The sequence below is a fragment of the Drosophila miranda genome (genome assembly GCF_003369915.1).
Source record: "Drosophila miranda strain MSH22 chromosome Y unlocalized genomic scaffold, D.miranda_PacBio2.1 Contig_Y6_pilon, whole genome shotgun sequence".
NCBI lineage: Eukaryota > Metazoa > Arthropoda > Insecta > Diptera > Drosophilidae > Drosophila > Drosophila miranda.
Window position 1 is genome coordinate 237,110 of NW_022881651.1, and position 15,589 is coordinate 252,698.

General features: G+C 50.0%; 1 protein-coding gene across 1 annotated transcript; it reads right to left on the reverse strand.

Annotated features, from left to right (window-relative positions):
- Positions 1 to 568: 568 nt before the first annotated feature.
- Positions 569 to 15,052, reverse strand: LOC117195129 (death-associated protein kinase related-like). Its single transcript, XM_033399781.1, has 2 exons — positions 13,281 to 15,052; positions 569 to 605 (listed from the first exon to the last, which is right to left on the reverse strand). Exons 1-2 carry the CDS (start codon positions 14,978 to 14,980, stop codon positions 569 to 571), a joined length of 1,737 nt encoding a protein of 578 aa, XP_033255672.1. The 5' UTR covers positions 14,981 to 15,052.
- Positions 15,053 to 15,589: the final 537 nt, after the last annotated feature.

The window sequence follows — 15,589 nt, forward strand, 5'->3', positions numbered from 1 at the left end:
ACTCACAGCCGCAGCAGCAACGCCAACGCGGTCCGGGTCGGCAGCATCGGCAACAGCTACAGCATCGCGACCAACATCCCCAGCCACTGGCCGAGGGGCGCCAATACCAAAGGGTCCAGCCGATGCAGCCGATCCCAAATCGTGCTCCGACGCCACGCCAACCCCAGCTACAGCAGCAGCCAGGCGCCCAGTGCGATGGGAGCTGTGCCCATAATCTGAAAAGATATGCCGGTAAAATTAGAGAGCTGGAAGAAAAACTGGCAGCAATTTCAACGAAACTGACAAACGTGCTGCAGGCAAGGGACGAGAGCACGGGAGGAGTGCCGCCACAACGGACAACAACAGCAGCAGCAGCATCCACACAGCCATCACCACGACCAGCACCAAATACGCACTTTGACGCCGCAGCCATATCGGAATCCGAACCCGATATGGACTGCGAAGCAATTAATGACGATGATGACGACGAGTGGACCGACCGCGATCCATTCGACGATCTGGAGGGTCTGGGCCAAGTGTGGAGGGCCCAAATCGCCAGCGCACGCGAAAGCATGCGATCGGGCGGCGCCTATTGATGTGCCCAATCGTCGATCCAGAGACAGCCACTGCAACAAAGGAAAGAGACGTCAATACGGACAACAACGAAAAACGGCCAAAACACACACATATCACACGTACCTGCCAATCACCAGACAGAGCTGACCATCAAGAAGCTGCCTCGCCATCAACAATGACAATTTCCTGCCAAAGGGATGGAAAAGGAGGCCTTCTTTGATGACGCTGCCGCCTGACCATGGCCGTGACGTCACGCCAATCCGAACCAACAGCTGCCATTTCCAACGACGACACAGATGCTGGCGCCTGTTGCCGCTCCACTGGGTCACACCCGTCTCTCATGCCTGGCCTGCTTCCTCTCTCCCTCATCCTCATCTTCGCTCCCACTGTCGATGAGGGCGCGGCGTCGTTTTGGTGTTGGTGGGATTGGTGGCATTTGTGTAGGCTGGGCTATGGCTCGGATCGACCCGCTGCTCGAGCTCGAACCAGGTTCGACTCGCAACAGGTTCGATCCGGTCGTGTGTGTGTGTGTGGCGGCCCGTTGGCCGTTTTGGCGCTCCGCTCTTGCGCGTCGGCTTGCCGGCTCTCCTCCGTCTTCTCCCTCTCCCGTTACAACCGAACAGTTTTGTGCGTCCAAGAGCGTGAGAGGCGGGAAAAGTGGCAGTGAGAGCGGCGTCTTTTCGGCCTTTCCCTTTGTGGTTGGCGCGGTTTTTGTGATGGGGATCGAGGGGGGAGTGGCTGTGGCCGTGGCTATATCGGCCATGGCAATGGCTGGGTACTCACTCGATGGATGGCTGTGGCGTCGGCGCTGTGCATTGGCTGGGGCGTTGGTGGTGGCGCCTGCGCCGAGGGCTCTGCTGCTGCTGCTGCTATTGGCGGTGTTTGTGTTGGTGTTGTTGGCTGCTGCTGTGTAGCGCTTGTAGCAGGGAATGCTGAGTTTTTTGTGGCGCCATCTAGTGCTCAGAGTGGCAGGCGAACGACAGGTCAAGGGAAAACCAAAAAGACGGTAACAGGTCAAAACGTCAGGCTATCTCTGTTGAAAATGCATCCAGGGACCTGTTAGAGGATTTGCCGCCAGAACGTTGGCGTCCCTATCGGCTATTCCCTCGTGAAAGTCAATTGAGTCGGTTGCGTATCGGTCCGACGGAAAGGAAAACCAAGAATTTAGTGAAGAGAAAAACTCTAGGGAATCTAAATATCTAAATCCAAGATTCGACTGCGAGATTCTTGGTTGAAGGCGAGTGGGCTATTCAGTCGTCAGAAGCCGTATAGCGCTGAGTCCGGTTGGGGTAAGTGCTGCGGGAAGAGAAGAGAAGGGCTAAAGGAGAATAAAGAGTTGTCCCATTTGTAGTCTTGGCGCTTAGTAAATCGAGTTAAGCAGTGCGGATTCGATCGTCCAAGGAAGCCCGCCAGCAAACAACAGCAGCCGCAAGCCTAACAAAGTGGCGTTTAAACCTTTGGGATTGTCTGGAAAGCGCTCAGCCATCGGAGAAGCGAGCGTGGAAGCAGAGGAAGAAGACATTTGGGGAGCGCTCGGTCCCCCCAAGCGGCTAGCTTCCCGAGGCGTTGGCGTCGGCACTTTAGTAGTCGAGCGCGACGCGGCAGATAAGGAGGGCCCGTCCCTTGGTCGCGAGCAGATCGGCGGAGAGAAAGTGTTAATCTAGCACCGTCGGAGATTGGCCGTTTGGCCTTTTTCTTTGCTTTCGCGTACCTTTCACCTGCAGAAGCAGGGGAAAGAATTTGAGCTGTTCCCGTTCGCCCAGGAGGTGGAAAGGAAACATAGATAACCGTCGGGAGAAAGAGAATAGAAAAAAAAGAGGAAGCAACGGATTGACGGAGTAATTGTATTCGTGTTTGTAAATGTGTAATTAATTATGATTTCTGTGCGGAGTTAATTAGGAGAGATTTAGATTTGATTCCGGTAGTGGCTTCTCGTGACTCTCGCCGATCTGCAAATATGATTTCCCCCAACCTTGTGCCCATTTAAGTGTTCTTCCACCACAGCAGCTTTAGGTATTCATCGAGGAAAGCGCTTTCGCCGATGGAGCCATAAACCGGAGAAAAGGTATGAGTGGACTTAAATTCTATTATTAATAAATACAACTTGAAACAAGGGAACTAGGGCCGGTCGGTGAGTGAGAGGGAGAAGTGCCCACTCGAATTGGTTTCGTAACATTACGGAGTCAGCAAGCAAGTTAGTTTGTCCATTTCGGACTTATTTAGTATATCGTTTGTATGACACATAGCCAAGTATTTGTAGGAACTTTTATACATATATTTCATTTAGCTACTCTTTTAATGTGGGTGATTATATTATGGTATCTGCGGGTAATGTTAGTGTTTTAGCCAGTAAGTGAATAAACTTTATAATGTATTAATCTACCGCTTTGCTTTCGCTGGCAAATTCCCCATGTAGGACGCCCCGGACAAAGGGGCCATTCCGTCATTAAATCGAACGGTTTGGAATGGCCATGGTAGGGTGGGCGACACGACCTCGACAACACCAGAGGCGGAGTTGAGATACCTTTCCAGCACACATCCACAATTCTATTCAGGGATAAACAGTGTCTCCCGGTTAAGCATTTTCGTCGTGACACGCTACTTCATTCGCGGTATAATGCGTATAGGCCACCAGCAGGAGGGGGGCAAGAACATCACTCCAATAGCCGACGAGCAGAGGCCGGAAACCCAAAGCGTGTGCTTCCCTTCGCTGAATGACAGCTAGCCTGGCAGGATTTATATACACAGACGTGCGTAGATGACACGTTACATTTATGAATCATAGATATAGTATTATAACTAAAAATTGGCGCCCAACGTGGGGCCACACCTTTTCAGGTGTGACACCATCAACACTGTGACATCCTTTTTTTTTGTCTTTAAAACTTCCCGATTCAGCATAGACGGCATTGACCAAAATTGTTTCTCTAGAAGTGGTCATTGCTCAAGAATATCTTCTTTTCTCAACACCAAGTAGAGGGCTTGTCAGACGATTCGGAAAACGGAAGCAGAAGTTTTGACTTTTCATCCGGCCACGTCTGAGGAGCGTTTCGAAAAGTGCATCGATCTTAATAATACCCTACTTTTTCTGAGGCAGGAGTCTTAAACATGGTCTTTCGGGCGCATAGGACTGCAGAGGGAATCTCGTTTACTTACGGAACCCTGCCCACGGCTGAGGGACTGTGCGGAAGGCTTAGCCATTGCTGCTGATGAGCTTTAGCGCGTTGGACATACTCGGATTAATCTTGATTATAGAATTCCGTTGGCCACGAGTGAAATCAGAAGCAGCATGCTCATTTCAAGTGTAGAGTGCCGAGCCGAGATGTTTGGACGACAGCGGCGCGAATCAAAGCAGCAGCTGGCCACGGCTCGCGCATGCAGTTGTTGTTGGTTTTGATTAGACAGCGACAAGTGCAAGGCGTCTGCGCGCGTACACATTCTTTTCATTTTCTTTTGTGCTTAGGAATTGGGGTCTCAATTAGCATAGGGTCCGTTTCGCATGGGGATTAGCTATGCGTAAGGCAAACATTTTTATGACTTTATTTTATCGTATCATATTCTTTGCGTTCTATTCTTGTGGTTTACATTCCATGTGTGTTATTTGGTAGGGCTGTTGATTTGCTAGCTCTCTCGCTGTACAAGGGAAGCGAGACTTGAGAACAGCTGTGCCGTTTGCTGGGCCATTGACCCTAAGTTGGCAACGTAGGAAGCTATGAATTATAACACGAGGAATCAGTTCTCTTTGCAATTTGAGTTCACGTACAATTACTTATTATTTTTGAATTTTTAGGTCATCTTAGGTTTGCTAGCATAAGTTATCTGACTTTTAACTAGAATACTTAATTTAGTTTTACTATTAACACATTTTTAACTTTGGTTTTGTCTGCGTTTGATAAGTAAGTGTTTAGGTTTTGTCGTGTAGTTTTTGTGGGACATATTTTTGTCAGGACAGTTAGCAATTAAGTTTGATTTATTTTTTTTACAATGGAGAACCCCGATAACGAGCCTGAACCGGCTCCGGCGCCAAAATGCCAGTTGTGTGGGAAAACTTTGGCTTCGGCTCCTACATTGAAAACAAAGTGCAGCCACGAGTTTCACAAAACTTGTATTGAGTCACATGTCAAGACCCATACTACCTGTCCCACATGCAAGACGCTATGCGTCGATAGAAGTACTCCTCATAATACCAGGTCCCAGGCCAAGCAAAACGATGCAGCAGCCATAACCGCTGAAAGAGTTAGTAGCATGGTTACACAGGCCATCAGCACGATGCAAAACGAGGTGGTAGCCCAGCTTACGGACAAAATGGCTCAAATCATTCAGTCCAGCATAGCAGCACATTTCCAAGAGACTGGCAATAGCATTCCTCAAGGGAATAGATGTGGGGAAGCGGATAATCCGGTCCAACAAAATAGGGACAGAGAAGGGGAGGAAACATTCCGACAGGGACTGAATAGTCAGTATTCAGCACAGTTTCCGAGCTACGACCGTCCAAGCAGTGCAGTCTCAGATCTGAGTCAGCGACCGGACAAAGTCGCCCATATCCTCAATAGTTGGAAATTACGTTTTAATGGGACCCAAGAAGGATTGAGCATTGATAATTTTCTCTATAGGGTAGAGGCTTTGACGCATCAGACTCTCGAGGGAAATTTTCCAGTTCTGTGCAGTAACGCCAGTCTGCTTTTTGACGGAAAGGCCAGAGATTTTTATTGGCGTTACCACAAGACTTCCGGATCGATGAGATGGGACCGGTTATGCCAAGCCCTAAGAAAGCAGTTTAGGGATTCTCGAACCGATGTGGATATCAGAGAAGCGATAAGGGACAGGAAGCAAAAAGAAAAAGAAAATTTCGATTTCTTCCACGACGCCCTGATACAGCTGATGGATGATTTGGAAACTCCCATGTCAGAGAAAGCGATTGTGGAAACTTTACGGCGCAATTTGCGACCTGAAATTAGACATGAGCTCCTGAATGTCCAAATCGACTCCGTAGAACGCTTGAGAGAAGTCTGTCGTAGAAGGGAGGGTTTTCTCGACGACGTTAGGCGGAGTCATGGGTACCAGAAATTGATTCCTTTCCGGAAACAGGTTGCGGAATTGGTAGAGGAAGCCCAATTAGAGGAGGCCTCCGAATTCTCGGATGTAGAAGAAGAGGACGAGGTGGCAGCCATGGCACTGATTTGCTGGAACTGCCGAAAGGAGGGGCATCGCTACCACGATTGCGATAGCAAAAGGAAAATTTTTTGCTTTGGGTGCGGAGCACCTAATAAATATAAGCCGTCGTGTAGCAAATGCCAAAAAAACGGCAAAGTGAACACCCAGCCTCGCCAGCCGGTCAGTGTTCAGCGCAAGCAGTCGAGTGCAGAGGCGAAATCCCAGTAGGGATACTTAAAACTACCGCCCAGCTTCCGTCTGAGAAATCAGAATCCGACATACACCAAGCTTTAGTCTGGCCACAACTAGTCCATGCCAGATCCCATTCGCTTTTCACCAACGACCAACCCAGTAATAAGTGCCTCACAAGGAGTGCAAGAAGGATGAGAGCGTTCCGGCAGGCGGCGAAAGCGATAAATTGCATTCGTTACAAGCAGAAGGACAAGCGTCCATATGCGGAAGTTCGCCTGTTGGATCAAACGGTCCTTGGTCTATTGGACACCGGAGCAGCTATGAGTGTTATAGGCGGAAAGTTAGCAGAACGCGTAAGCCAAAGCCGAATTCCTTTTAAGAGAGGAGTTGTAAATGCTTCCACTGCGGATGGACGGAGGCAAGAGGTAGTGGGACGACTGCGGACACCGGTGCAGTATAAGGGTGCAGTGAAGGACCTTGAGCTGCACATTATTCCATCGCTCAGCCAGGACTTGTATTTAGGGATCGACTTTTGGTCAAGTTTCGATTTATTACCACCCAGCATGTCGCTGGCAGAGATAGTTCATGAACCGCAGAACCTCAGCCGAGGGGAAATGGACCAGTTGCAAGCGACCATCAATTTATTTCCTTCGTTTTCCGTTTCCGGTCTAGGAAAGACGGCTCTGCTTTCGCATTCAATTGATGTAGGTGATGCAAAAGCCGTGATAGCAGCTTAGGGGTGATAGAGGAATCCGATAGTGCGTGGTCATCACCGGTAGTATTGGTGCAGAAGCCAGGAAAGGTGAGGCTATGTTTATATAGTAGGAAAGTTAAGGCGGTGACCAAAAAAGACGCGTATCCGTTACCACAAATTGATGGGATTCTAGGACGTCTTCCTAAGGCGTTGTTCATTTCGAGCCTGGATCTTAAGGATGCCTATTGGCAAGTTCCCTTAGAGCCGAACTCACGCGATAAAACAGCGTTCACGGTTCCGGGGAAACCTCTCTACCAGTATAAGGTAATGCCTTTTGGTCTCACTAATGCTTCGCAGACCATGACAAGGTTGATGGACAAGGTAATTCCGGCCAGTTTAAGAAATGAAGTTTTTGTGTACCTGGACGACCTTTTGATTGTGTCGGACAGTTTCGAGTCACATCGGAGGGTGTTGAGTGAAGTGGCAAAATACATAAAAGCGGCAGGGTTAACGCTGAATGTGGAGAAAAGCAAGTTTTGCATGAAGTCAGTGCGGTATTTGGGGCATATAGTAGGCGAAGGGGTGATTCGTACAGATCCGGATAAGATTTCGGCCATGTCCGATTTTCCTTTGCCAAAATCCCTAAAGTCTCTGCGTCGCTTCCTAGGTATGGTAGGCTGGTACAGGAAGTTAATAAGCAACTTCGCATCGGTAGCCGCGCCTCTCACGGACTTGCTCAAACCCAGACAGAAATTTTCAATGACTCCAGAGGGTCAGGAGGCTTTTGAAAAGTTGAAGGAGATGCTTTGCTCAGCGCCAGTTTTGCGTAGTCCTGATTTTAGCAAACCATTCTATGTTCACTGCGACGCTAGCAAGACAGGCGTTGGGGGAGTGCTGGTGCAGAAGACGCCGGAGGGGGACGAATATCCGATTGCGTTTGTATCGAAAAAACTCAACAAAGCCCAAAAGAATTATTCGGTCACCGAACAAGAATGTCTGGCCGCAATAGTTTGCATAAATAGGTTCAGAGCTTATATCGAGGGGCATGAATTTACTGTAATCACTGATCACGCCTCTTTAAAGTGGCTCATGTCACAAACTGACTTACACTCACGTCTAGCCCGATGGGCATTAAAGCTGCAGAGTTTCTCGTTTAAAATCGAGCATCGTAGCGGCAGGCTTATTGTGGTTCCGGATGCTCTTTCTCGCGTAAATGAGGAGGAAGTGGCGACTCTAGACGCGAGCAATGGGTTGTTGGTGGATTTGGAATCGCCAGAATTCAAGGCAGAAGATTACGTGGAGATCGTAGAAAGGGTTAGGGCCAATATTGATAAGTTGCCAGATCTCAAAATTGTAGATAACTTGTTGTATCGTAGGTCAGATCACGCAACAGGAGAGGTGCTACATGATGTGTTCATTTGGAAACTCTGGATTCCTCAAGGGTTAGTGGTTGACGTTTTGCGTAACGCGCACGACAATCCACTGGCTTCCCATGGAGGCATTCACAAAACCCTAGAAAGGATACGGCGGTATTATTACTGGCCTGGTTTGGTTGCCGATGTGAAGAAGTATATCCAGGCTTGTGATGTCTGCAAGACTACCAAGGCCCCCAATACAATCCAGAGACCGAAGATTGGAATTGCGCCCGAGTCACAACGTTTCTTCCAGAAATTATATGTAGATTTCCTGGGGCCATATCCCCGTTCAAGAAGTGGACATATAGGCATCTTTATCGTCCTCGATCACTATTCTAAATATGTGTTTCTTAAGGCAGTGAAGAAGTTGACCGCGGACGTGGTAGTCAAATACATGCAGCAAGATCTTTTTCATGCTTTCGGGGTTCCGGAGACAATAGTATCCGACAATGGCACACAATTTAAGTCTGAGGCATTCCAAAAGCTACTCCGGGAATATAAAGTTTCGCACACTCTCACGGCCCTGTACGCACCCCAAGCTAATGCTTCCGAACGTGTAAATCGCTCGGTGATTGCAGCAATCCGATCTTATGTGCGCGAGGATCAGAAGGACTGGGACGAGCACCTCAGCAGCATTTGCTGCGCATTGCGTTCGGCGGTGCATGCAAGTCTGAATGCAACTCCTTATTATATGGTGTTCGGACAGCATTTCATCACTTCCGGGGCAACATACAAGCTTCTGAGAGCATTGCGGGTGATGGACGACAGGTCAGCAGTTTTCTCGCGGGAGGATTCATTAGACTTGGTTCGAAGCAAGGCTCTAGAAGTCATGAAAAAACAGAACGATAAGAATGGACGGCAGTATAACTTACGGTCGAGAGACATATCCTACAATGTCGGCCAGGAGGTGTTCCGAAGAAATTTCAGGCAGAGCAATTTTCAGTCAGGGTACAGCGCGAAGTTGGGTCCGGCCTTTCTGAAGGCCAGGGTCAAAAAGAAGATAGGGCAGGCCTACTATGAGTTAGAGGATTTGCAGGGTCGTTACGTAGGACGGTTTCACGCGAAAGATCTTCGTCAGTAAACCAACTGCTTCAAGCTATCCTGTTATCATTCTTGGGAGTGTAACCCCAAGCCTGATCTTTCGGGGGGCTTTTGTAGCGCTTGTAGCAGGGAATGCTGAGTTTTTTGTGGCGCCATCTAGTGCTCAGAGTGGCAGGCGAACGACAGGTCAAGGGAAAACCAAAAAGACGGTAACAGGTCAAAACGTCAGGCTATCTCTGTTGAAAATGCATCCAGGGACCTCTTAGAGGATTTGCCGCCAGAACGTTGGCGTCCCTATCGGCTATTCCCTCGTGAAAGTCAATTGAGTCGGTTGCGTATCGGTCCGACGGAAAGGAAAACCAAGAATTTAGTGAAGAGAAAAACTCTAGGGAATCTAAATATCTAAATCCAAGATTCGACTGCGAGATTCTTGGTTGAAGGCGAGTGGGCTATTCAGTCGTCAGAAGCCGTATAGCGCTGAGTCCGGTTGGGGTAAGTGCTGCGGGAAGAGAAGAGAAGGGCTAAAGGAGAATAAAGAGTTGTCCCATTTGTAGTCTTGGCGCTTAGTAAATCGAGTTAAGCAGTGCGGATTCGATCGTCCAAGGAAGCCCGCCAGCAAACAACAGCAGCCGCAAGCCTAACAAAGTGGCGTTTAAACCTTTGGGATTGTCTGGAAAGCGCTCAGCCATCGGAGAAGCGAGCGTGGAAGCAGAGGGAGAAGACATTTAGGGAGCGCTCGGTCCCCCAAGCGACGCGGTAGATAAGGAGGGCCCGTCCCTTGGTCGCGAGCAGATCGGCGAAGAGAAAGTGTTAATCTAGCACCGTCGGAGATTGGCCGTTTGGCCTTTTTCTTTGCTTTCGCGTACCTTTCACCTGCAGAAGCAGGGGAAAGAATTTGAGCTGTTCCCGTTCGCCCAGGAGGTGGAAAGGAAACATAGATAACCGTCGGGAGAAAGAGAATAGAAAAAAAAGAGGAAGCAACGGATTGACGGAGTAATTGTATTCGTGTTTGTAAATGTGTAATTAATTATGATTTCTGTGCGGAGTTAATTAGGAGAGATTTAGATTTGATTCCGGTAGTGGCTTCTCGTGACTCTCGCCGATCTGCAAATATGATTTCCCCCAACCTTGTGCCCATTTAAGTGTTCTTCCACCACAGCAGCTTTAGGTATTCATCGAGGAAAGCGCTTTCGCCGATGGAGCCATAAACCGGAGAAAAGGTATGAGTGGACTTAAATTCTATTATTAATAAATACAACTTGAAACAAGGGAACTAGGGCCGGTCGGTGAGTGAGAGGGAGAAGTGCCCACTCGAATTGGTTTCGTAACATTACGGAGTCAGCAAGCAAGTTAGTTTGTCCATTTCGGACTTATTTAGTATATCGTTTGTATGACACATAGCCAAGTATTTGTAGGAATTTTTATACATATATTTCATTTAGCTACTCTTTTAATGTGGGTGATTATATTATGGTATCTGCGGGTAATGTTAGTGTTTTAGCCAGTAAGTGAATAAACTTTATAATGTATTAATCTACCGCTTTGCTTTCGCTGGCAAATTCCCCATGTAGGACGCCCCGGACAAAGGGGCCATTCCGTCATTAAATCGAACGGTTTGGAATGGCCATGGTAGGGTGGGCGACACGACCTCGACAACACCAGAGGCGGAGTTGAGATACCTTTCCAGCACACATCCACAATTCTATTCAGGGATAAACAGTGTCTCCCGGTTAAGCATTTTCGTCGTGACACGCTACTTCATTCGCGGTATAATGCGTATAGGCCACCAGCAGGAGGGGGGCAAGAACATCACTCCAATAGCCGACGAGCAGAGGCCGGAAACCCAAAGCGTGTGCTTCCCTTCGCTGAATGACAGCTAGCCTGTGCGTAGATGACACGCTACAGCTGCTGCTGCTAGGGCGCCTCTGCGGGCCGCTCTGCCGCCGTCGCTGTGGCGTCTGGTTGACCCTCGTCTGGCCATTCCTCTGGTCATGGCTGGCTGTTGGTTTGTGTGTTGGCGATCTGCTGCCTGTTTGTTGTTTTTAATTGAAAAGTCTCTTGTGTGTGTGTGTTTGTGTTTAATGTATTTATTGGCACTTTTATTCTTTTTTGTTTTATGATGTGGACGGGAACAAAAGTTTGTCAAGGTAATTAATGGGTGTGGTGGAGGAAGGGCGGCACGGCACGGCACGGCACACAACAGACACCACAAAAGAAAACAGGGCAACAAAGAAAAAGAAAATGTCAATGGCGACACGGCACAGAACAACGAAAAAAGCGACACGACACGAAACGGTTCTGGCACGTCCGAAGATCGCGACCTCTCGAGCGGGTGGACGAGATGAAAGTGGCGGACGAGGTTCATGGTGGAACTCTCACATGTCCGCCAACTCCCATACTCTCTCCTCCACACTCGAATGGCCCGATCGCCGATCGTCATTTACCGGTGCTCTCACCCCCGGTTCCACTTTCACTCACCCCAATATTGAGTGAGATGAAAGTGGTCCGAGGGCAGCAGCACCGATACGTAGGCAATGGAGAATTGGAATAGCCGTTTGTTTTAGTGGTTGTGTGTGTTGTCGTTGTCGTTGGTTAGCGGCCAGTGTCTTATGTTTGTGCTGTGTGTAGTGGCTGCTCTGTTGTTGGGGAATGGGATAGGATGGGGGGGGGGGGGATAAATGCCTGCTCCCGTGTAACCGCCCGGATACTGTAAACTTCCGGATCTTTCGATCCGGGCGCGTGACGCTCCGAAGAGTCGACCGCATAGCATCATATGGGCGGTTGAAATGGCTTTATTGGGGCGTTTGGCAGAGTGGCGGAGGTTGGCAGTGTTAATTTTGCTCCTGCTCAACCGCATTTGGCATTTATAGGCATTTGAAGTGGGTAGGGGGTGGGGAGGAATTGGCTGGGCATAAATTGCCGAATTTGCGACCGATAACACACTGGGCATTGATAAATGCATTTTAAATTTGAAATGGCTTTTTGGTGTGTTATCGGTCATAGTCTGGTATTTGCGTGGTATTTTTGGTAATACCACGTGTCAAGGGGAATTATGGGAATGGCAGATAGGTTGGGAAGAAGAGTAAGAAGGTAAAACTAATTAGAAAACTACGAAAAATATACAATTATCTACAGAAAACTACATTAATTTACAAAAACTTATTCCTAATATCACAGGCAAGTACTAAAACTATGGACAAACTATCTACGGACATGCAAAAACTACAGAAACAACAGGATTGACATCTACAACAAATACATTGATGCAGACAAGGTAAAATAAACGATAATTGACATACATTTACAACATATAAACATATTAATTATATTTATTTTATTTCTAACAGGAGGACAACTACAACGAAGCACCGGCCGGCATAACAAACGCAATGCGAACATTACGCCGTATACCGGCCGGCTCTGTTGTCCCCCTGTGTGTTGTTTATTGGCTGGCTGGTTGTGAGTATTGGCGTGCATCGTGGGCAATGATGGTGTTGATGGCGAGCGGCTCTGGTCCGGCCGCCCACGTTGCATCTGTCTGTTGGTTTGGTGCAGCAGACCGAGTGGCACTGGTCCGGCCACCCGAAGATGCATTGTCCAGTGTGTTGGCATTGGCATCGAAAAGTGATGCCAACGAATCGTGATATTGGCCGCATCCAAGTGGCTGCTGGTCCGGCCACCAGGATACGTTGTCGATTGTATTGTTGTTGGCCGCATCCGAGTGGCTGGTGGTCCGGCCACCCAGTTGAGGAGGTGTTTGCTTTGGCGTGTGATTTTAATTTGTGTTTATTTGCAGGTACTTGTCGGCGTTTGGATGCTGTTGCTGGCGACCCTTGTCTGGTTTGTGTTGGCGTGAGAGGCGTTTGCAGGTGAGTATATGTGTTTATTGGCAGCCTCTCTCCTGATTCTCCTTCTTCTTTTGCAGGATTTGCTGGCGTCCGGCGGCTCAACACCAGGCCATCCCGCCCTCACATAATTGGCATGAGAGACGGGTGCGACCCAGTGGAGCGGCAACAGGCGCCAGCATCTGCGTCGTCGTTGGAAATGGCAGCTGTATGTTTGGAGTGGCGTGACGTCACGGCCATGGTCAGGCGGCAGCGTCATCAGAAAGGGGCCTCCTTTTCCTTCCCTTTGGCAGGAATTGTCAGTGTTGATGGCGAGGCAGCTTCCTGCTGGGCAGCTCTGTCTGGTGATTGGCAGGTAAGTGTGGATTTCATGTGTTTTGGCCGTTTTTCGTGTTGTCGTGGTGCATGTGGTGGTGGTGCAGATGGTGGGCAGTGGCAGTAGCTTTGGTGCTGCTGCTTGAGGATACAGCGGTGCTGGCGACCGTGCTGGCTGGCCCGGACGCGGACGCGGACGCCAGGCGATGGCTATTTAGGAGCAGGGTGGCCGTGCTGCCCGAGCTGGGACTGCTGCCGGGGCTGGGATTGTTGCTGTTGCTGCTGGAACTATTGCTGTTGGCGCCGCTGTTCTGTGGCTGCTTCTTATAGACGGCCATCAGCGGGTCGGAGGCGCGGCGAATGCTGTTCATTCGTGCTGCTGTCGCGGGGGCCTGCACCGGGGGCTTCTTCACAAATGTCGCCGTGTATGTGTTCTCCTTGTCCGAGTCGGAGGCTCGACGTGTGGGTGTCACGATCTGAGTGGGCTTGGCGGACAGGCAGACCGTGTTGCTCTGTCCGTGTCCATTGCTGGTCAGCGTGTGTATGGCTGTCGTTGTCTCTGTGCTGGTGCTGGTGCTGGTGCTGCTTATGGGGCTTCCCAGGAGCTTCCCGGTGGCAATGGGTATTTTTGAGATGCTGCTACTGCTCCCATTGCTGTGGGCCCGATGGTGGCCATTGTGCGTGGGTTTGTTGCTGCCACTGCTTGGCTTCTGTTGCTTTTGTTGTTCCTGTGACTGCTGTTGCTGTTCCTGCTCCTCTGCCTTCTCCTCGGCCACTGGCTCCTCCACTTCCTCATCCTCAAGGTCGTCTTCTTCCTCCTCCTCTTCCTCTTCAGCATCGCTCTGAGCCTGCAGATACATTTGTCTATCCATCGAGCTCTCATCCTTCAGCCAGACATGTTCCACGCATCCAGCGGCACTCATGCGATCGTTTGGCTTAATTCGCAATGCGCGGCGTATGAAATCGATGGCCACTGGCGAGACGCCACCGAATAGGTTGTCCGGAAAGGTGAGCGCACACTGCGAGATATTGAGGAAGGTCTCCTGCTTGGTGTTCCCGCCAAAGGGCGAGAAGCCGGAGAGCAAGACATAGGTGAGAACGCCTACGGACCAGATGTCCGTCAGCAGGGAGAGTGGCTCGTACTGGAGCACCTCGGGGGCCACGTAGTCGGGTGTGCCGGCCATCTCGCGGACATTGATGCCCTCGCACACAACGCGCGAGATCCCAAAGTCACAGAGCTTGAGGCCATCTTCTATACGCTCGCCGGCGAGCAAAATGTTCTGTGGCTTGAGGTCCAGGTGGGCAATGGATCGGTCGTGGAGAAACTTGAGAGCCTTCAGCACCTCTCGCATGCAGTGGCGGGCCTGGGCCTCTGTCAGGCACTCCTCGTTGTCCAGTATGGTCTGCAGCTCGCCACCAGTGGCCAGTTCCAGCAGCAGGGCTGTGTCCGAACGGGTCTCGTGCACCGCATTCAGATTGACAATGTTCTCCTCGCCCTCGCAGAGTATTAGGACGGCGATCTCGTGTTTGATCTCCTTGTCGCTGCTCTGTGCGCGTCGGCGTCGCTTCAAGAACTTTGCCGCGAAATGGGAGCCCGTGTTCTTGTGAATGGCACGGCGAACGGCGGCGAATTTGCCCCTGGCAAACGGCGTCTGTTCCACCTCGTAGATCTCGTTGATGTCATGCGACACGAGCAATCCGTTAAAGCGTTCGGCATCTACATCCAAAAGGCCATCGCCTATGGGAAAGATTCCCTTTTCGGTGAACATGATCTATCGATCTGTGCCGTGTCGCCATTGACGTTTTTTTTCTGTGTTGCCCTGTTTTCTTTTTGTGGTGTCTGTCGTGTGCCGTGCCGTGCCGTGCCGCCCTTCCTCCACCACACCCATTACTTACCTTGACAAACTTTTGCTCCCGTCCACATCACAAACCAAAAAGAGAATAAAAGTGCCAATAAATACATTAAACACACACACACAAGAGACTTTTCAATTAAAAAACAACAAACAGGCAGCAGATCGCCAACACACAAACCAACAGCCAGCCATGACCAGAGGAATGGCCAGACGAGGGTCAACCAGACGACACAGCGACGGCGGCAGAGCGGCCCGCAGAGGCGCCCTAGCAGCAGCAGCAGCAGCCAACAACACCAACACCAACACCGCCAATAGCAGCAGCAGCAGCAGAGCCCTCGGCGCAGGCGCCAACACCAACGCCCCAGCCAATGCAGAGCGCCGACGTCACAGCCTTCCATCGAGTGAGTACCCAGCCATTGCCATGGCCGATATATCCACGGCCACAGCCACTCCCCCCTCGAGACCCGTCACAAAAACCGCGCCAACCACAAAGAGAAAGACCGAAAAGACGCCGCTCTCACT

Bases quoted from the DNA above. Each gene is read 5' to 3' on its own strand.
- LOC117195129 (XM_033399781.1), bottom strand. From the start codon at position 14,980: ATGTTCACCGAAAAGGGAATCTTTCCCATAGGCGATGGCCTTTTGGAT. The intron at 606-13,280 runs CGGCCAAAACAC...CCTTTGTTGCAG, and splicing joins CACCACGACAACACGAAAAA to TGGCTGTCTCTGGATCGACG.